Source organism: Podarcis tiliguerta (genome assembly GCF_965153285.1).
Source record: "Podarcis tiliguerta genome assembly, chromosome: 1".
NCBI classification, from domain to species: domain Eukaryota; kingdom Metazoa; phylum Chordata; class Lepidosauria; order Squamata; family Lacertidae; genus Podarcis; species Podarcis tiliguerta.
The window spans coordinates 46,493,010-46,515,460 of NC_139534.1; the positions used below are offsets into that span (position 1 = coordinate 46,493,010).

General features: G+C 43.1%; 1 protein-coding gene across 2 annotated transcripts in view; it reads right to left on the reverse strand.

The window, feature by feature from the left end:
• Positions 1-22,451, reverse strand: part of SLC15A2 (solute carrier family 15 member 2) — a 71,955-nt gene that overhangs the window by 49,038 nt on the left and 466 nt on the right. Inside the window, exons 2-6 of one of the 2 annotated variants that reach the window (XM_083446845.1) lie at positions 14,844-14,890; positions 10,223-10,310; positions 8,160-8,301; positions 6,277-6,369; positions 2,681-2,780 (exon numbers count right to left, since the gene is read on the reverse strand). In XM_083446845.1, the coding sequence (XP_083302971.1) occupies positions 2,681-2,780; positions 6,277-6,369; positions 8,160-8,301; positions 10,223-10,310; positions 14,844-14,890 (470 nt within the window). Of the gene's footprint in view, positions 1-2,680; positions 2,781-6,276; positions 6,370-8,159; positions 8,302-10,222; positions 10,311-14,843; positions 15,098-22,451 lie in introns of those variants that run through there. The other variant, XM_083446844.1, reaches the window with a different exon arrangement.

Consider the following 22,451-nt stretch of genomic DNA (forward strand, 5'->3'; position numbering starts at 1 on the left):
AATTATTATTAGTCATAGATGTTGCACTTCTGGGAAGGATATAACCCTCAGGAGCTGCTACTTTGAGATAAGCAGAGGAAGATTTCTAATGTCAATTACAATTACTTTTTCTTCCCTTCCCCAGCCAAATTACATGATCTGTGTGATTCTTATGTTGTCAGCTCTCTGCCTAATAATGATACTTCCCCATACCTTAAATCTATAATTATCTGTGTTCTAATATTATTTTCTGACATAGGCCCAGATGCTAACTACATGACCCCCCCCCCCAACAACAGGGAAACATAAACAACCAAAGTGCAATAAAATAACTCAGTACATCCATCCGCAGCTACAGAGATGATATGCAGGGCTGTGAAAATATGCAATCTCATGTTTGATCAAAACTATTGCCTGCCTGATCATTAACAAACAGGCTTTCGGGGGATGCTAGGAATTTTCAATATCCTGAAGGTATCCTACTGTTTAGGTTTCATGAGCTATGTGAGAAAGTGAATGCAGTTTGTGCTAGGATGGGGAACACTACAGAAAAAATACAAGGTGTTTCAGTAAACTGCTAGTAACGTAATAGGTAGAATTCCTTGGTGAAATCTTATTTTAAATACACTCACATTCACCTTGTGCTAGTAAGCCATACACAGTAGAAAAAACTCCCCATGCTCTGGGCTTGGGGGTATGAAACTACAGACAGAGAGAAAGAGAGGAAAGGAAGATTTGGACACATAGGTATGCAAGGTTAGTGGAAAGTAAGGGAGAGCTGTTCTTTAAACCAGCATGAAATACAAGGTGTATTTGCACTGACCAGTTTTGCACATGATTTTTATTGGAAACACAGACACCATTAATGTTCCCAATACTGACTTTAATAGTGCCAACAGCAAAGGACTCAAAATGGGGCAACTGAGAGAAAAGAGGGAGGTATCAGCATGCTTGGGGGAACAGCAGGTTCAGCATAAACACACACACACACACACACAAATATTAGGGGGGGGGGGCTCACTCAAAACAGTACAATGAGAACTGAGTATGCTTAGTAGCCATATCATCCTGAGCATTGCTTGGGAAAGGAAAATGGGGAAGGAGGGCAAATGAGCTGGCCTGAACTCTTAAGAGGAGACATATTGCACCATTTTGTTGCATAGGTTCAACTTGTTTCCTTAATTGTTAATGCCAGAGTTTCCTTCTTGGTTTGGACAGTGGTCCATTTAGGCCTATTTGACATCACCATGAAGCCACGTTGGGTAGTAGGTAATGGGAACATCCAAGAGCTCAGAGAGTGGTTTTCAGCTCAGCTTCCGTGATGGCATGAGAGAGTATCCTTAAGGGGAAGTGGTGGCAAAGAAGTGGAAAAACAGGTTCCAATGAAACAGATTCTGCCTTGTATGCACAAAGTTTTGGCAAAGGAATGCAGGAACTCCATTTGCTGCTTCTACAGTTCCAACCACCGCAACTCACAGTTACCTGTGCCGTCGATGATGCTTTCTGAGCTATGGAGGGAGGGACTAAATGGAAGTAAGCAACTTCAGGTGGCGCTTGTCCAATGACATCCCATTTTGTTTCCACTGATGCCCATGTTTTACGAGACCTCAAGCCATAGTTGGCAACAGTGACCAAATCCTGCATATTTTCCTGTTTGTTCCTCAGAGGCATCAGAGAAGTGTGGGAGGAAAGGTTTAGCTCAGAGGCAGAGCTCATGCTTTGCAGGCAGAAGGCACCAGGTTCAGCCACTGGCATTTCCAGAAAAATGGATCAGGTAGCAGGTGGTGAGAAATACCTTGCTCTGTTTGAGACCTTGGAGCACTGCTGCCAGACAGAGTTTAACTATGCTTAGTTGCGTTAGACAAGGCCTATGACGTGGCATAAGGCAACTTACTAGGCTCCCTAGATGTGGACAGCAGATGGGCAAGTTGCACACTTCTCATGGACAGAGCTTCTGAGCAATATCCAAAGCTACCCTTTATATAGGCAACCTTGCTATCATCTCTTTTGCATGGATGAGTCAAGAATGCATGTTCATTACATTGCATTTGACTGTTGATTAAAAATGATGAGCCAGGGGTGAGTAACCCTTTGAGGGGGCTTGATAGTCACATTGAGAGTTTGACCACCATTCCAAGGGCTGCATGGCAGTGCACACACTCAGCAGAAGGTGATAAACAGGTAGCGTACATATACATGCACACACTCAGCCGATGAAGGAAGACAAGCTGGCATGAGAGGGCCTGCTCCTGTTCCATTGTTGCCATGGGGAGCAGAAACACTGTCAGGAAGTCTTAGAAAGGAAACAGAAAAGAGCATTCCTTCCTGTTTCCCAAACCTCTCTGAGACTATCTAACAATGTCACCAACATTCAAAGAATGATGCCAGGTAAGATGTAGAAGGGACCCTTTGGAAGGTGAAAAGAAGCAACAGCACCTCCCCCCTCCCCGCTGTGTACCAGATCAATGGAGAAATGGTAGGACTTAATAATGTCAACTGCTGGACAATGTTTTTTATAAGGGTTTTTTGGGGTTTTTTAAGAAAGAAGGCAAATTGTTGGAGTGGTAGTTCAGGACCACCATAAATTGCTTCAGGATTCCAGATACAGCCCACAGGTCAGGGATTAACCACCCCTGCTAAGTGCTATGTTTAAAAAAAAAGCATTAAGAAAACACATGGATAAAATAAACAAAACTCTTACATGCTCCTCTTCAAACTGGTCTCCACCAAACGCCGCCACACAGGGCTTGATACCTCCTGTTCCAAGAGCAATCAGAGTCAGGCCAGTCATCGACAGAACCCTTCAAACAGGAATGGAGACATTTCAGCACCATGGAAGGGTATGTGTGTGTGTAGGGATAATAGCAGCACCTCCCAACTACATTGCATATCAAAATACTTTTCGCCCCAATAAAATTTTATTAGGACCTTTCATGATGTGCTACAACAGAAAATAAACTAATCTAAACAGGAAAAAAAGAGAAAAATGAGAATGCAAAGTCCTCTCTTACAGGTAGATCTTAACTTGCCCCACACAGAAAGAGGTGCACCCTCCCAGCCTCCCAGTCTGGGAGATCTTTCCTTCCCTGCTTCTGACACAGGGTCCTTCCCCAACCATCCATCACCTTCATCTGCTTGCAAACCCCTGATTAACCCTGAGTGGAGGACCAGAATACTTTGAAGCACATTACTGAAGGCCCATTCACACTTGGTGTGTGACAGCTACTTTTCTGCAAGAAGGGGTTGAATATGGGGTGGGGTGGGGTGTGTGTGTGTGTGAGGCCAGTTGCATGAGTCAAACTGCTTCCCAACTAAGAAAGAGAATAGTAACCAGGTGGGATCTCTATTCAGAATCCCCAAAAGTGTGCTACCAGAGAGATTGGTATGTCACAAGGGAGGAAGCAATCAAACCATCATGTTGGATTTGGCAGAAACCACCCTCTCACTTTCTCTATCACTTCCCAGGCAGCGATAACTGTCCTGAGGGTGCACTGGAAGTCTCTGAAGCAGCACTTGCTATGGCTGATTAGTGCAGGAAAATCACAGATACATCACCACCATTCAAGCCTGGTTTCAGATTTTACAGGGCCCTTCCCTCAGCAGACTACCCCTTAGTGCTGACTGACCCCCCCCCCATCTCCTCTGAGCATCAGCACTACTGCAGATGCCAGCCTCACCTTCCCAGTACATTTCTGAACACAATTCAAAGTGTTGGTGTTGACCTTTAAAGTCCTAAACAGCCTCAGTCCAGTATATCTGAAGGAGCGTCTCCACCCCCATCGTTCTGCCCAGACACTGAGGTCCAGTGCCGAGGGCCTTCTGAAGTTTCCCTTGCTGCAAGAAGCCAAGTTACAGGGAACCAGGCAGAGGGCCTTCTTGGTAGTGGCACCTGCTCTGTGGAACGCCCTCCGACCAGATGTCAAAGAGAAAAACGACTACCAGACTTTTAGAAGACATCTGAAGGCAGCCCTGTTTAGGGAAACTTTTAATGTTTAATAGACGATTGTATTTTAATATTCTGTTGTAAGCCGCCCAGAGTGGCTGGGGAAACCCAGCCAGATGGGTGGGGTGTAAATAATAAATTATTATAGTGTTATTATTATTCCCTTTGCACTCACTCTGTGAACTCACTGGTAGCCATGGCACTGCCACCAGCTAAGCCCACTCATGAGTGTAAAGTGAAGCGGATGAGATAGCCAGTTCCACCCTTGTGTAGCGAGTGGATTTACTTGGCACCAGACACTGGGAACGAACCTGTCACTTTGTCCCTGACCACCACTTTCAGGTAGTAGGTATTGGGTAGTGACAGAATGTGCTAGAAGAGCAAACCAGGCATCAGCCCCAGTGGGTTCCATGCTGATGCTGGGCCTGTCACCATGGCAGGCAAACACACTGCTGTCTGCTTCTGGGAAGGGCTGTAGCTCAGTGGAAGAGCACAAGCTTTCCATGCAGAAGGTTCTATTTTCATTCGGTGGAATTTCCAGGCAGGACTGCGAAAGGTTGCCTATTGGAAACCCTTGAGGGCTACTGCCCAGTCAGTGTAGATAGCTAATACAGAGCTAGATGAACCAATGGTCTGAATAAGACAGGTCCTGCTCCTATGAGCTGATCCCAAGTATTCTGGTAACACTGTATTTAAACACACACACAACAACAACAACATTGGAATATTATAGTACCCATGTGCCTCCCATTTTCAGCCATGGCAGGGAAACAGTTTCAGCCCAGGGGGAAAAATATTATCTATGTCATAGCCAGCCAAAGTTTGGGGAAACCCTGCTTTATTTATATGCATGCTGCACTTGCCTGGGATTTGGCAAGAAAATTGCTACCACACCACTAGCTTGAAGTGGGAATCCTGCCTAAGGCCTGATTCAAACATTCAGAAAAATTACATCATACAGTTCTGGAATGAGCTGCCAAAGGAAGTCTGCTAATGCGCTCCTTTAGTGTGGTTTTGGGAGCTTTGAGAAATTTATTTATTTAGGCAAGCTGTTGAAAAGTTAAGCCATTCCAAGTGATTAACTGGGGTTATCTGTTGGATGGCATTTGGATTTGTGCTGTTGTGGGTGTATTTTTGACTCTGCTGTTAATACGTAATGCTTTTTCATGTGATAAGGATGTTTCATGGTGGCTTTATAAGCCTCCTTGAACAATGTGGGCCAAAAGAGTGCAGTTTTAAAAACAACATCAGCAAAAGTCTGGAATGCAAAGAACTGTACATGGTGTTTTATATGCTTGTTTCTGGTGTCATAACTGAGAAGGGGCTGTAGCTCAGTGGATAAGAGTCTTCCTTGCATGCAAAAGTTCCCAGGTTCAACTTGCAGCATCTCCGAGTAGGGCTTGGGGAAATTCCCTGTCCCGAAGCCTGGAGAACTGCTGCCAACCAGTGTAAGAAGAATTTGCTTTACATGTGTAGAGAGCTTTTGACATGAGGGGAGCATCTGAATTTGTGATTCCACACCTGAACTGGCACAATTTCAAGGCAGGATCAGAGGCACACTCTATTTTCCATGCTGGGTAACCCTTCCTCAGCTAGTTAAATGTTCCCTCCCCTGCAAGTCCTAGGATTGTCGTTTATTTAACTCCCAGTTTGAATAGGAGCCACCGCCACCCCCAACGGCTTTCCCTCCCTCTGTGGCAAATGCAGCTGAAGTGGGCATGAAAATGCCCTGCCTGGTTTCCCCAGGTCATTCCATACAACCAGCTGTGATGGTCAGCTTACAAGACTTCTGCAGGATTCTAAGGTGGACTCTGTCCTTGCCTGCCTATACCATTCACTTCTGAGAAAACCAAACATATACTTTCTAAAACAGTGGTTTGCTTCCCTCCCCCCAGTCCAGGTTTGGGCTTTAGATCTAAACAAAATGAAAAACCTTAGAGTGCTAAAAAATAAGTAACAGCTGAAGTTAATGAGCTTCTGAAGCATGTGGCTCGGGACAGAGGTTTGCCTGCAGCTCATGCGTAAAGCACTTTCTAAGGGCTCATTGCTTGAAGGAGTGCTCACCCTCGCCATGGAAATGAACGGAGGCTATGCCAGTACTGTACAAGACTTGATGCATTGCCCCCTGAGACGCAAGACTGGTGGATTGCCTAGCACAAGGTGCTAGCAGCTTTCAAGGCTATGATGTCCGGACACGATTTGGGATGGAGGACACGGTGCCAGCATTAACAAAAGGCCTGAAATAACCACACAACCACCTATTGCAAGGTGCACGTGAATGATCTATACCTTAATACAAGCCAATTAATAATAATGTTATCAAAACATAGCAGACCCGTCTTTTCATTACTTACACATGAACAATTTGGTTTCCCACACTCGGTATCGCCCCAACGGACTTGATCACGTGCCCAATAACGTAAACAATGGAGAGATAAATGATTGTTCTGTGGAGAGAAAGAGAGAAAAAAGTAAGGAAATGCTATCAGCCCAAGGCAGTGGCATGATTTATAATCTGAAAACAGAACGTGTGTCTGTATTTCCTGATAGGGAAGGCACAAGGATTTTCTCTGTTACCCTTTTCCCTCTACCAGAACTGAAACTCCTCTTTCTCCATCATGCTTCAAAGCATTGACAAAAAAGCTGCAGCTGAACAGAAAGTTGGGACAACTGCACTGACAGGCACAGCTGCTCTGTTTCCCACCACTTGTGGTGGCAGGACACTCACTGCCTGAGGGACAGAACAGCAACTGGTGTCCCCAAACTCCACTTCCCAAGCCCACAGAACCCAAGCAGACCAATTTTATTCTCTTCATTTACAAATTATTAATATTCCATCCATAACAACAACAAAAAAGTTCTCTGAGCAGCCCATAGTAAAAATTAATATGGTAAAGTACACAAATAAATTACCACCATATAAACAAAAACAGACTAAAAACAGCAGCAAAATAAAACCAAAGTGGGGTGGGGTGGGGACAGTAACAGGATGTAATGCTGCGAAAGCTCTAAAATCCTACAAACACCTCTCCCCTGGGGTAATAAATTAAATTAAACAACGGATTGATTTGCTAGCTTTTCATAACCCCCCTGGCCAGCTGTCTGAGGCAACTGCTTCATTCTGCCGAATGATGGAGCTGGCCCTCAACAATTCCTAGCAATAATATGGAGGTGCCACCCCAAACACACTGAACACAGATCCTGAGCAATAGATAGAACAGCACTTGGTGTCCAACACCCTAAATGATTGTCTTTCAGTGCAATCCAGAGAAATTTAGCTGAACATAAATGCCACTGAAAGCTAGGATACTCTAAACAGAGGCAGCATTAACCCTTATTGAAGTCAGTGGAGCCCAGCTAGAAATGACAAGGCCGTTGTTTGGATACCTGCTTGCATACTTTCCTGTATAAAGTGAGTCTTCTATTTAGAAGAGTCTACTCTGTACATGAGAAAGACGAAAGACTATATAAGGGATGGAAGCAAACACCCCACCCACCCAAAACTCAGTTGTATTCCACTGCTTTAAGCACTTTTCTCTCAGTCTACCTCCGGTGCTAGATATGAGCTGGACAAGGGGGAGATTTCTTAAACCAGGATATAATTGTGCAAAGACCAATCAAAGTGCAAACAAAAATCTCATTGCATAGGCAAGTTCATAAGGCACGCTAAAATTCAATGGCAAACAAAGGTGGCAATCTGTGATAACGTATATTAAAAGTTTCTAAAAATAGTACTATTAATCAGCTAGAAAATGTCCCATTTGCTCCATTAATTAACCAGGGGGGGGGGGGGGCATCGTTTATGTACCTGAAGTACAGATGGACAAATTTGTGAATTTTGGTTTCTATCAGGTTTCTTACTTCTCCAAGTGTAAATTCAGTTCTCCACATTTCTGAATCTATTTTTGCTTTTGTTATAAATTTCATTCCTGTTGAGAAGTCATCAGAGTTCTCCTATTCCACCCATTTGTATACAATTTTGCCTAATATACATATTTTGGCAAGCATATTTCCGCTAATATATGAAACATTTTTGTATGTTATTTTCACTAATATGCACATTGTTATACACACATTTCCGTAACATACCCATTTTTGAACACATCATTTGGTTGGAGAACAGCATTGCAAAATTCAGAGAACCACAAATTTGCATTAAACAAGGTTGCATTAAAATGTAAGCTGAAAAAATTCCTCTCCATCTTCCACTTGAAGATGTAATATATTTTATTCTTACTTGTATTTTCCCAGCCAAGAGTCAGCCATGAGGGCACCAATGACAGGTGTAAAGTAACACAGACTTGAGAAGGCATGGTAGACGGAGGTGGATGTATTCTCATCCCAGTGGAGGAAGTAGAGGAAATACAAAGTCAGAACAGCTGAGGGATAAAAACAAAGACAATAGCAATGAGTTTCATAAACAATGTATGAGCCCCAGAGTGTGACAATAATTGCCATTTTCTTTTCCTGAAAGAGGCTCTGTGCTTTTACCAGTGGTGTGACAGAAAGAAATCCAATGAGGCTCAGCTTTCACTACCATGAAAACTCTACAGCCATAGCAGGCTCTGTAACTCTCCAACAGTTTGACTTTACCCCTGAAGGCGCAACTTTTCCATTGTCTCCTGAGGCAGGCCAATGCCAACAATGACCAAAAGAAACCCAAGGAGGCTCAGCTTTCACTACCATGAAAACACAGTGATGAGCAAATTGCCCTTTCTCAGTCTCTAGCTATCATCCCACTGATACAAGCATACAGCCTCCAACAGAGGAAAAGCAAGCAATCCTGGGTGTCAGACCAATAGACCTTTCCTGTCACTCTTCCTTTCTCTCCCCTATATGCTCTAGGTCATTCTCCAGAGATTGTAGCCCTTGCTGACCAGCTTCCAGTTCTGCTTCCATATTACGGTCCCCAAAGGGAAGAGACAGGAGAGAGCTTCCATAGCAGGGGGCGAGATCCAACATAACTTTAGTGCAAGCAGTTTGAGAGTTGATGTCCGAGCAGTAGCACAAATAGTAATGCATAAGCTTAACTGTCACCAAGTATAATAATAACATTCAGTTGGGGGTTATGAAACTTTTTTCTCAAGCACAAAACACTCATTGAATTGGGCTATTGCACTATGGCTTAAGAATATGGCTTCTACTAGTGGATGAGCAGTTCCGCAAGTGGGCTGTCACAATGGGTGCTTGATGTGGAATTGATGCTTCATTTGCACACTTTTCATGAGACATCCACACAATGCTTTCATCCTTTATTGCTCCTGTGGCTCTTCCCACCTTTTCTCAGAAGGCAGAAAGTCTGACATTTTTCAGAAGGATAGAAGAGTGATGCAATCTCCACAGGTGTAGATTAGCATTAATATTCTATCTTTTTAAAAGTATGGGGATTTGATTCTGTGTGTGTGTGTGTGTGTGTGTGTGTGTGTGTGTCAATGTTATTTAAAAGCATTGAAACTCCTACCAGTGACCTATGTTTGCCATATTGCTAAAATACCAGTGATCAGAAAGGTTATTTTTAAAATCTTTTGTTTAAAATGTAGTATTATGGCACTTTAAAAAAATGAATGAGAGTTACAGCACTGTAACACCAAATTTGTTATATAATGCTCTTTCTGACCGAAGCAATTTTAGCAAAATGTACACGGCTCCCATTTTACATAGCCAAGAGAGGTGATTTTTTTGTATGCATGTATTTATGAAATAGTTTTTTTAAAAAAACAAAAAACCCCAGCATTATAGTGTTATAGCACTATACCTTTCATTCATTAACAAAGGCAAAAAAGAATTTTAGAGCTTATTAAAAGACAAAGTTTTAAAAACAGGGCCATACAAAATGGCTGCTGCAAGGGTTTTAGTAGATGTGCGCTGAGCTTCAGTTGGCCCCACCCACAGCAGTTATGACATGAGCACTTGTGTACAGAACACAGCAGCATGCAGACACAGAAAAAGTTCAGAACTCCCAATACTGTGGAAAGTCAAGTGCAACTTCACTTGTAGCTTACAGCAGAAGTGCAATTATTTGGCAGTACTAGGAACCACCCACCTGGAAGCAGCCTCTGGCACCATGTTTATAACCTTTCAGTCTATCCTGTTAGTGTGTACACGTATCAGAGACAGCTGAGGTATCTGAGGCAATTTAAGATCTGAAGGCAACGAATCTTTTCAGATAATTCCTACTATTAATTCTTTCCTCCCACCCATAGGCCACCTTTTATCATCCTAAAGGCAAAACAAATTGCAAAGAGAGCCAAACTATTCTCTGAGAAGCTGTGGAGAAATGATGAAAGATATAACACACACCTTTCATGCCATAGTAGGAGAAGCGCTCGCAAAACTCATTCACCACAATGAAGGCGATGCTGAGAGGGTAATTGGTACCACATACTTTCTAAAGAAGCAAACCAGAAAAAAGGTAGTGTCATACAAAACTTGTCCTTCGGTCATATGTACAGTTGACATAATGACGCACAGCACGCAGAATCCCAGAATCAAATGTACAGACCTATAATTCAATGCTGAATTGGCAGATGTCCCCAGAGAAGGGATTCGAAGGAAATTCAGAGCTTATAATAAATAAAGGCTTGCCCAAAGGCTGACAATCAGCACAGTGAACAAATGTCAAATGGAGGTGAATACGTTTGAAATATATATTTCTCCCTCTGTATAAATTTTCTAGCTATAGCAGGCATAAATGTGGCTTTGCAAGTTAGATAAACAGGAACTACAAATGTGTGTTCATGATTTTCTTCAAACTCATCCCTTGTATTCCCAGTCACTGCACTCTACAGGAAAGGGCCTCCTCCAGACACCTTCTCATTAGGAGTCCTCTTCCATATGATGGAGAACCAGGTCTTTCATGAGGCAGCACCTACCCTTGGAACGCCAATCACATATCAGACATACCTTATCCATTACCTTTTCAGCACACCTGGAAGACCTTCCTTCACCAACAAGCCCTTTACGTGTGGATTTTTTTAAAAAATCCCTGTCCTTATCTGCTTTGGACTTGAAATTGTTCTTATTGCTATTTTTATATTATTGATATTTTTCACTGTTAAATTGCTTTGGGATGTTTTATGGGAAGTGATCCATAAATGAAACGAAACGAATAATCACATGACCACCTGGTCCAAGGGACAGCTTATGTGAGGGAAAACAGCTGTTGGCAAAAAAAAAAAAAAAAAGGAAGGAAAGAAAGAAAGAAAGAAAGAAAGAAAGGAGGAGGAATAATTTTTGTGGATCAGAAGCGATCAGGGCAGATGTCAACTGCTTTTCTAGAAAGTTCCATTTGTTCCATTTAGTGATTAATTCTAACCATGAAGCAAATCCCAGCATGCTTGGGTTCCGCCTATCCAGTAGTTTGTAATGAGATCTATCCAGTAGTTTATGTCATCAACAGAAAAATAAACAGAAAGGGGGAAGCAAATGATAATGCCAGTGTCAGTAAGACACAGGTCTCCAGACATCACACGCAAAAGGATTACTATGTGACTGGAAGCAACGTGACACTCATATTGCATTCAGAGCCAAGCCCTCACTTTGTCCTCAACTTTGTGAGGCTTCGCTGTAAAACAAGGAAACAATGTTAGCTGGCATTTTCCCCAGAGTGCTGTTGCATCATTTTGTGGTGTTATCTCAGGACATAAAAGAGACAGCATAGCCTATGGAGAAACATAAACCCATCTGATAGTGGGGGAAATAAACAGCCTATCCAGGGCTGGTGACATGGTTCTGACGGCAACTAGCTGGTTAGGTGAATTTGAAGGTCCAAATCTAGAAATTTGAAATTTATATTTAGGCACTGCAGATATGAACAAAACAATTAAACTTGCACTTCCTCAGCAGACTCTATCCCAACCAACAAGCATTCATGTGAATATGTGCAGTGAGCTCCTGCGTGAACTCCTTGGAAATCAGAAGCTGCTGAACACACAGAAAAAGCCCTTCACATGTACAGTTCTACATGGAGGGATTCTCCATAGATGCTCAAAAAATGCCGAGTCTGCAGCAGCAATCCTGCTCCATCCAGCACATGTTCACTGGAACTTCTGTTAAGGGGAATTTTTGCTCTCCTATCAGGAGTGTTCACTAATCAGGTGAGTGTCATCATGCTGTCAAAAACCTGGATGAATTCAAAATGAGGATTAGTACATTAGGCATGCCAAGGATGCTCCTGAGCACTAACCCCTATTTTGTACTCTGTTTGAATTCATTCAAACATCTGTCATTATCCAATGAGCAATTATTTTCTTTCAAAGTAAAAATAGCATCTACCTAGCATCATTTCATGCATCTTAGCAGAGCAACACACATCAATGCCAGAATAAGAGGGAAACCCTTCTCCTTCTAAGTTAATGGACGATGTGAAGCAGAAAGCACATATATCAGGATCACTGTGGAATTTAAAGAGGATTGAGACACATCTCATTAGGGATGGGTGAATCTGTCCATTTCAGTTTCCCAGTTTTCCAATCTTAAATTCAGCTTTCCATATCAGTTGGTTAAATAAATAAATAAATAAATAAATAAATAAATAAATAAATAAATGTCCTTACTGGGATAACTGCATTGCAGAATTCAGAGGAAGACGAATTTTGCAAGATGGCTGTATTTTGGTACTGTGCATGGTTTCAGAAAGTACGGATTAGGCAAGCTCACCTTTAAATGTGAACTGAATCAAATTTCTCTCTCATCCCTACATCTCATTAATGAGAATAGAACTGAAAATCTAAGTAAGTTGCTCCTAACCAAGTGTGTGTTTACATTTCAGCCGAGGGCAGATCTACCTAATCCACCTACAGTGCCTCCAAACCTAGACACGATTGCTTCTTGCAAAGAAGTTCTGGGCGGGTGAAACTTGCAGCAGAGAAGTGATAGGCAGGAAGAGGGTGCTTAAACCTTCCCTTGCCCATCACTTTCCCCCTTAAAGTTTCCTTCTACTAGCAGCCCAGGTTTATTTGTGTTAGTAGATGAAACAGAGGTCTGGAAGCCCTGGTTCTAATATTTGAAAATAACTTTTATTAACCCAGAACACTTTATTCTCGAACCTTTGCTTTTCTCTGTTTATTAATCTGCAACAATTACCTCCTAAGTTCTGAGGAGATTTATGTGGCCTTGCTAAACTTCTTCCAACACTGCTTTCAATTCTGCATATCACTCCTTCCTGCCTTGTCTATTTGGGAAACCTGTCTTGTCAGGCATCTGAGTATGACATAATGTTTGAATAGAGTTCACACAAATAAACATAAACCAACCTGTATGTGTAAGAACAAGCAATTTGGTCAATTCCCAGAATGTATGAGGGAACTTGAACATTTTTCAGGCCTACACACACTGCATTTTGTACAGATGTGACCTTTTCAGACACTATATTCACTGGAACAGGTATGCCTGATGGGCATGGTAGAATGTTGTGAGCTTGCTTCCCTATAATACTTAAAGGGGGGTGGAGTATGATCACATAATCTAGGTCCAAACACCAGTTTTGTGATTGTGTGTGGGAGCAGGGCTTAATAATTTTTTAAAAACCTTTAAAGGTAAAGGTACCCCTGACCGGAAGGCCCAGTCGTGGACAACTCTGGGGTTGCGGCGCTCATCCTGCTTTATAGGCTGAGGGAGCCGGTGTTTGTCCGCAGACAGCTTCCGGGTCATATGGCCAGCATGTACTGCTTCTGGCGAACCAGAGCAGTACACGGAAATGCCTTTTACCTTCCCGCCGGAGTGGTACCTATTTATCTACTTGCACTTTGACTTGTTTTTAGCCCATAGTTTCTTCCAGTGGATATTGACATTAAGGGGAGCAGCACAAAATTATGTTGGCTCATTCCTTCAGGTAATTACAGCATTAACTTATGAATTTGCACAGGTGTCAATGCTAATGCGTTCCTGTATCCATCCTTGAATCTGCACAAATGACAAAACTGTATACAGTGAAAGAAATGCATCTGATCAAAACCTCAATCAGAACACTTTTCCAGATTATCACTAGTCATGCTGCTGAGTGACCCATTCAGACCCTCTCCCCATGACTCCTTGTTTTTATTAACACTATTAATTTTTTTAATGGATTGAGAGGACATTCCAACACATGAGCACTCACCAAGCCACCCCTTGTTTTACTAAAAACCAGCAAGGTTTCCCCTCTCCACCTGTATCATCATGTATGTTCCTCTTCATTAGCCTTTTGACTTTTACAAATATACATAGCACAATCTTGTTCTTTGAAGGTTATGTACTTCCTACTCCAGTGCTTGACTGCACATCTACCTTAATTTCTTCCTTAATTCACCTTTGCATATCTATTCTTTTTGCAGCAATCTTTAAACCAGCTCTCTACAAATACAGTCTGGAGAATAAAATGTGTGCTTTTGAATAAACTAGAAAGGCTCAGGAGCACTTATCCTCAGAGAGGAGAAAGAAGAAGACAAAAATCTAGTGGAAATTCTGACAATAGAACTAACCCATATCAAAATATTGCCACTGAATTGGAAGCTGCCTCCACTTTTGAAATCCAGCAAGCAAAGCTGCACGCTCACCTCCCCCTCTATGTATATCATTCTTGCTTCCTTCAAAAGAGTGTTGTTTTTGCCTGGGAAATGCATTCCAAGAAGTGGTAATTCCCAAAGAAGCCATTGGCTCGGGTTTGTTCCTCTGTTGTCTGAGCTGCCTTTCTAGTACATTAATCAGGTTAGCAAGAAAGAATTTCGTTTCGAATCTCTAATGCTAATACCAACCCTAGGCAAGAAATGGTGCTTGTCTGTCTGAGGCCAAAGCACAACAGGGGAAGGCAAGAGCAGCAAGCTCTCGAGAATTGTTCCAGGGAAGTTGAAAGAAACAGCAAAATAAACTCGCCCCCAAATAAAAACAACCCTCCACCACAACCCTTCCACCACACCCCAACCAAGTCAGATCAAATACTTACCGGGGACTTTCTCTCAGGAGGGCAAGCTCCTTCTGAAGGATTATCTCCTGCAGAAATAAAAGTGAACAGAGTCTCCTTAGATTCTTTTCTCCCTGAGAGGTCCATCCTATGCTTTTCCTTTTTCCCTCCCCAGTTTGCCTCACACAACTCTCTGCTGTCGTGGTGAGTTGGTTGGGAAGACTTCCAAATGAGTGGAGTTTAGTTCAGATTTAAGTTAACCCTGATTGTGCACATTTTTCTCTCTGCCAGGCTGAGGCAGGAGGAGAGCTTCACGAGGAAGGAGACGAGCAAAGTTAAACTGGGCTGGTGAAACTGTCACTAAATCACAACGGTGACAGGGCTGTCCTCAGCACCTGCAGGCAGGGCTGTGTGCCGTTTGCTCTGAGCACACTTCAGGTACTCTGAGTAACCCTTGTGTTGAGTCAAGCGAAATGCATACTGAATGATAATCCCTATTCCAAATGTTGAAACTCATAATTAGTGGCAAGGTTTGTGGCTTTGGGCCATCTCTGCTATAATAGCAGGCTTATTCTGCAGGAACCACAGGCATCCCCGCCTATTTGAAACTAGCTGGCTGAAGCAAAATGATGCATTGAGAGCTCAGAGCAAATGAGCTCTGTGTGGCTTACACTTAGATTTCTGCTGCTCATTTGCTATTTAGGCGCTGCTTGGCTTTAAAAGAGTGATATCTCACTAATAAAATGCTCCCCAATAAGCTTGCCACAGGAAGAGCAAGATGTAAGAGCAATAAATAAATGCATACATAAAATAAATAACTGTGAAGAGCTTCTCACATTTCTTTTGATTGACCCTCTTTTTAATAGTCTCTTATCTGTGCAGCCACCGTAGGCTACTAGTATAGGTAATAAATGGATTCCTCATGCACCCCTCTGCAGAGATAAGGGCAGGGCTTGTATGTAACTGTTTTTGTGTTTTGTGAGATGCTTCCCGCAGGGTTGTTTATAGCTTACCCTGCTCCACAGGAGGAGATTAGCTAGCAACCCTAGTACCTCACAAAGGACTTACCATTTTTGAACAAAGAGGTGGGGGAGAACAGGAAGCTTAGAACTACTGTGTATAATTAAAAGTGTGTAAGATGCCCAGCCCCTCAAAATCCACTCCCTCCAGATTTATTTGTCCATATTGGCCTCTGCCCGGTTTTTGCTCATATTGTAAAAATAAAAACCCATCAATTTATATCTCCTCATCTCCCACTGTGAGAACATGCAGGACAAAAGGAAAAGAGTCACAGCCATTGCTCCACTCACTTTTGCTTTGGGCTCTGCCTACCACTGGTAAGTAACCCTTGAAAGATCATCCATGAGGAAATGTGGCTCTTGGGCTGAATAAGGTTCCCTACCCCTAGGGCTTTTAAAAATCTTGCTGTACCATTCAGGCATCAGTTCCTCTTTTTATCGCAGTGGCAGACTTTGGGCTCTCGAGTTTCAGCAGTGCCCTGTGCCACAGCAACATTTGGCCCCACACCGCCTCTTGGGCTCCATGCTACAGCAGCACTGTTGTGGCAGCTGCACCAGTTGTGCTACCCTAAAACCGCCTCTGCTCATGGTGCTGCCTGAAGCAGGATCACTTCTTTCTAGGCTGCACACGAGGGTCTATCCTGACTGTGATCAAAGTTTCTGCAGCTGCATGTGTACAGGAGATTCTACTGCCTGGGCAAAGGAGGACTGGGATATAAATCTATCTTTCCAGTTGTCCTACTTAGGCTAAGGTGTGACTCTCCAGATGCCGCTGGCAAGTGTGCCCCCTTGGCCCCATGACTGAGAGGGCCTTGGCCGTGCAACATGCTGATGTCACTCGCGCATGCTGTGTAGTGTGCTGATGTGTCATACACATGCTGCACAGCTTGTGTGAATGTCAACATACCTCACGGTGTACACACATGGCCACCATGGGATTTTAAGGAGGCCAGGCCCCCACGCCTTGAAAATTTGGAGGGCCCCCAGACGCCCCTAGCTGCTGGACTCCCACTTCCATCAACCCAAGCCAGCAGAACCACTGGTCAGGAATGATGGGAGTTGTAGTGTAGCAACATCTGGAGGGCCAAAAGTTTCCCCTCCCCTGTTCTAGACAAATGTATTACAAGCACAAACCATACCAGAACCAAATTACAACCTGAGGTTCACAGTCTCTCATTTCTTATCAGCCCCAAGATCAAATTGCATGCTACCTCTGCAATCAATACAGAAACAGCAAACATTATTTCCACTGCATCGCTCCCTTCAGGGACACCCACGGCCAGGGCTCCTATGTTTTATCTGCTCCTTGTTTTGTTATTGTAATGTAGGACCCTTCTTTCCTTGCTGCTGTTTGTTGCTTCGCATTTTAAGGTGAACGACATTATAGGAACACACACCCCTATTATTTTTTCTGCTGCTCAAGTCTTGGCAAAAATCTCTGTCATTTTTGTTGCTGCTGCTGCTGATGTCTGTCATACAAGTGCTCAGCGACTTGCTAAAGGGCATGTCTATTGTTATGTACTGAAGTCCTCACCCTGGGCCAGCAGGGGGATACTGTAGATAGTTATGCTAATGAAGGATCAAAAAGTGATGTTCAGTGATTGGATAGTTTTGTATGCAAATGAAGGATCGAAAAGTGACGTTCAGTGATTGGATAGTTTTAGAAAATGGCAACAGTTACAATTGTTCTGGAGCTCTTTATAAGCAGGCTGACTGAGCCCCTCAGCTTAGTTCTGTTCTGACATCTGAATAAAGAAGAGCTGTTTGAAGAATCGCTGTGTCGTTTGCTATGTTCACCCACAACTTAACATCTATAGCCACAAGATGACCTGGGAGGGCAAAGGCCTTACCCCCATGCCATTCCTGGCCCTCCTGCAAGTTCTTTACTGGCTGTTTTACGTCCAACAACAAAAAGCAACATCATTCGTACTAAAAAGGCAATTCACACTGCCCCTGTCTCTGGACAGAGCAATGCGTTGGGGGGACAGCTGTAGCTCAGTGAAAGAGCATCTGCTCTGCATGCAGAAGAACACAGATTCAATCCTCATCATCTGCAGGCAGAGCTGGGGATGTCCCCAGTCTGAAACTCTAAAGAGCTGCTACTAGTCTGTGAGGGCAATACTGAGCTTGGTGGACCAGTGGTCTGAATCAGTATAAGGCAGCTTCTTCTGTTCATATCTGACGCAAGGCTGCTGCTAAAAATGGCAGCTGCTTGTCTAGTTCCGGAGGTCCGTACTTAACCTGAAACTGTTCTTAACCTGAAGCACCACTTTAGCTAATGGGGCCTCCCGCTGCTGTTGCGCCGCCGGAGCACAATTTCTGTTCTCATCCTGAAGCAAAGTTCTTAACCTGAAGCACTATTTCTAGGTTAGCGTAGTCTGTAACCTGAAGCGTCTGTAACCTGAAACGTCTGTAACCCAAGGTACCACTGCACTTGCAACATGCATTGCAAAGTGATTGGGATGTGAACTTTTCTGCCATAACTCCATATTTGGCTCCTGCTGGCAGCAGTGGGGAAACGCCAAATGTTATCATATATAGGAGCCTACTCCTTCGGCCTCCCACCAAAGATGATGGGCACTGGTATTCAAACGGTGTCTGCATGCCACATCTTGTGATCAGTTAAGCAGTGTGGGGCTCACCTGGGCCCCTCCCAATATTTTATTCAAGTTGGCACCCCTGTGATAATATCACACAACAGGAGAAGACGTGCCTAAATGAGCATGGCGTTGAGATGGAATAACTCAACATTGGGCTACATTTTTAGAGGCAGCCCTGTGTGTTAAGCATAACATATAGTGTTGCTCCCATTTAGAGGAAGTGCAAGGATGGGGTTTTGTGGATTATTGCTTAAGTATATGCATTGGTGTTCGCTTCTCTCATTAGCTAGCTATGAGTAAGATCTGAAGCGAGGCACCATTAATTAACAAATGACCTCAGCAGCACCAATCTGATGTCCCACCCTGCTTTACCTTTAGGCTGTCATCTTTCTACACCGCAAAAGCCTCACCAATTTATTCTTTTTCTGAAACTCTTTCCAAGGCTGTCTGTCAGATTAAACCTACTGTGCTGATTTTTGTGTTGTTTTTACACAGTCCCTGAGAAGTGATCTTAATATTTATTGCTTAGCAAGAACCAGAGGGACAGAATGTGGATGGTAAAAACCCATTTATTTTGCACTAGGGGGGTAATAAAACCCTAGGAAGAGTGCTTAATATGTTAACGCTGCAATACTAACCCCATTACCTGGGAATAACCCTGCTGAATTCAGTAGGAGGTGCTTCTGTGTAGACATGGTTAGGAATGTATTTAATTCTGTTTGTATCTTATCCACATTACATTTTATTGAAATTCTTTAAGAAATTAAGTCTGCTGCAATCCTGTACATATTTACCTAGGAGAAATTCCCACTGAACTCACTGGGGCTTACTTCTGTGCAGATTATGTGTAGAATTGCACATTATAATGTTGAATAATGGGCAAGATCTATCGCTTCCTCATGCATTGCTCCACACTCATAAATCTGCACTTGTGGAAGTGCTTCCCCACAAGGAATACTGAGTCCTTTCTGTCTCTCCCACCAGCCTCCAGCCACTTGCAACGATTGCTGCGTGCATTGCAAGGTACTCCATCATTACTAAGAACGTGAGGGCTATGCACACATCTCCTTAATATATAGTGGCCTGTTCCTTGCTAGGCCCAAGAAGAAGAAGAAGAGTTTGGATTTGATATCCCGCTTTATCACTACCCAAAGGTGTCTCAAAGCGGCTAACAATCTCCTTTCCCCTCCTCCCCCACAACAAATACTCTGTGAGGTGAGTGGGGCTGAGAGACTTCAGAGAAGTGTGACTGGCCCAAGGTCACCCAACAGCTGCATGTGGAGGAGCGGAGACGCGAACTCGGTTCCCCAGATTATGAGTCTACCACTCTTAACCACTACACCACACTGCAGTATGCAAGAAATATTATTTGCTGACCTGGAGCCCAGGAAAGGAAGGGCCATGGCATTAGGGATGCTTCCTTTTTTTCATTATTAATTTTTATTAGGTTTTTTTTAAAAAAAAAATAACAAATTTATTTAACATACAATGTATATATTTTTCTTTTTGATTGCCCACCCTTTCCACACTGATGTTTTTATTCTTATCCTTAACTGCTGCATTATACTTGGCAAATCCCTGATTCCTATTCCACATGTGGTTCAGACTGCTCTCTTTTGTCCTGGCCCACATGAGAAAGGAGGATTTTCTATTTCCCCCCTTTTTTCCTGCACAGCTGTTTTCCCCCCCATATTGATTTTTATTTCGTTACATAAGGACTTAACATCCAGCATCCAGTTTCTTTTGCTAAACAGATAGCCTGGCACATTCCTGTTTGTTGGGAGAATGAGCCTTTGCAAAACTAAAGAGCAGGCCAAGTATAGGTAATTTGTTGCCATAGTAGTTAATGGTCAGAGATGTCATGTGGGAGCAATAATGTCAGCATAATAATGTACGCTATGGCATCATATGATGAATAAAAATCCCTTTTTTTGCTGTGCCAGAAAACACGCAGTGATTCACCATGAAAATTTACAGAACACATGAATTTGGGGGGGGGGTTAGTTCTGGAGTGGACTTTGGGGTGCTGGAACATCCCAAAGCATTGTAACTTCTAAAATGGCCTCGCATTCTCCGTAATGGCAAGGATGCTTTGCAGTGCAGCTTGATGAGTGTCAGAGGAGAGGGATGTGAAAGGGCTCCATCAGTTGCCTGAGGGGAAAGGCCCTCCCACAATATCTCCACCGGCTGATTGATATTTTACAATGAAAGCAGCAGTCTTCAAAGTTTTGAAAATGCAATTCACAATTAGTTTAAAACCGAAAAGGACCAGCTGAACCTTTCACAGGCTGGAACTATACTTATCCTCGACACGATTCTGCAACAAAGACACATGCTCTTCTCGAGTTCTCCTTGGCGTCTCCTGTAACTTTCATTTATTTATTTCATTAGCAATGTTTATATGCCCCTTGACTGTAAAAAACAAAAAACAAAACTCCCTCTAACTAGCGTATCACAAAATGAAATAAAAAATAAAAATTGTGGATTTAAAAACAAGTTCAAACTGGGCATTGTATGGCACCCATAACAGTGCCACTGCCACAGATTGAAACACTGGAGTGAGCATATACAGTGGTACCTCGGAGGTGGAACGGAATCCGTTCCAGAAGTCCATTCGACTTCCAAAATGTTCAGAAACCAAGGCGTGGCTTCCAATTGGCTGCAGGAAGCTCCTGCAGCCAATTGGAAGCCGCGGAAGCCATGGTGGACGTTCGGGTTAAAAAAAAATTCGCAAAATGGAACACTCACTTTCAGATTTGTGGCGTTTGGGATCTAAAACGTTCGACTCACAAGGCATTTGGGATCCAATGTACGATTTATTGGGAATGGTAATCCCAAACTGTGAAGGGCTTTATATATGAATACAGTGGTACCTTGGTTCTTGAATTTCATCTGTTCCGGGAGTCCGTTCAACTCCTGAAAAGGTTTGAAAACCAAGACATGGCTTCCGATTGGCTGCAGGAGCTTCCTGCACTCAATCAGAAGCCATGTTGGATGTACAGCTTTTGAAAAATGCTTGCAAACCAGAACATTCACTTCCGGGTTGCAGAGTTCAGGAGCTGTTTTGTTCAGGAGCAAAGCTGTTCGACAACCAAGGTACCACTGTAGTAACACCTTGAACTTGGTCCTATAGCAAGTAGGCAGCCACTGCTAACCTCTGAGCTCAGGTGTTATATGCTGACAGGGTCTCACCCCTGTTAGCAATTGTGTTTTAGCATCCTGCAGTAATTACTGTTTCCAGGTCAAGGACAAGGGAAGACAATTCTGATGTTACCAATGCCTGAACTATTGTGGTCAAGCTCTGCTGATAAATTTTTAGACTAACTTACCCATGTCATGGCGTTATCATGGGATGCGTTCCTTGCCTCACATCACTGGCTGTTGATAGTAAGTGTTGGAGAACTCGGAAAGGAGACTGGGAGTGCCATATGTTTTGCATATTATATTAATTCAATTTTTTTACTGTTCTATCTATTCAATTGAGTTCCTTCAATTTATTTTTTTCATCTTTCTGTTTCGTTTCATTACTCTGCTGTGAGCTGCCCTGGAGGGTTTTACTGAACAGCAACATAATGAAAATATTTTCAATGAATAGAACAGAAATTTATTAACATCACTCCATGCATCTACTAACTTAAAATAAATTTAGGTTTCTTTCAGCTATGCTCTTTCTCATCCCTTAGGATCCTCCACCACCAAACCTTTGATAAGGGCCCTGCCAAAGGACAATTATCAAACAAGCGGCAGAGTCAAGAAAAGATCTGAGGAACACTGAGCACTACACACCATCCCTGGCCAGCAGTCTACATGGTAAATGACCAATATGCAACATAGGAAATCCCAGTGAAGTGACTGGCCCTCATTCATTCCACCAAGATTCTCCACATATGTACTTCATTGTACCTGTAGGAGCTCTGATCCTTTGCAGACAGAGAAGTTCTAGTGGAAAAGCGCAACTCTCCTAGAGATGGCTTAGAGTAGAAGAGGGCAACTCTACTAGGGTAGCGAACGAGGACAGGGCTCCTGTGCCT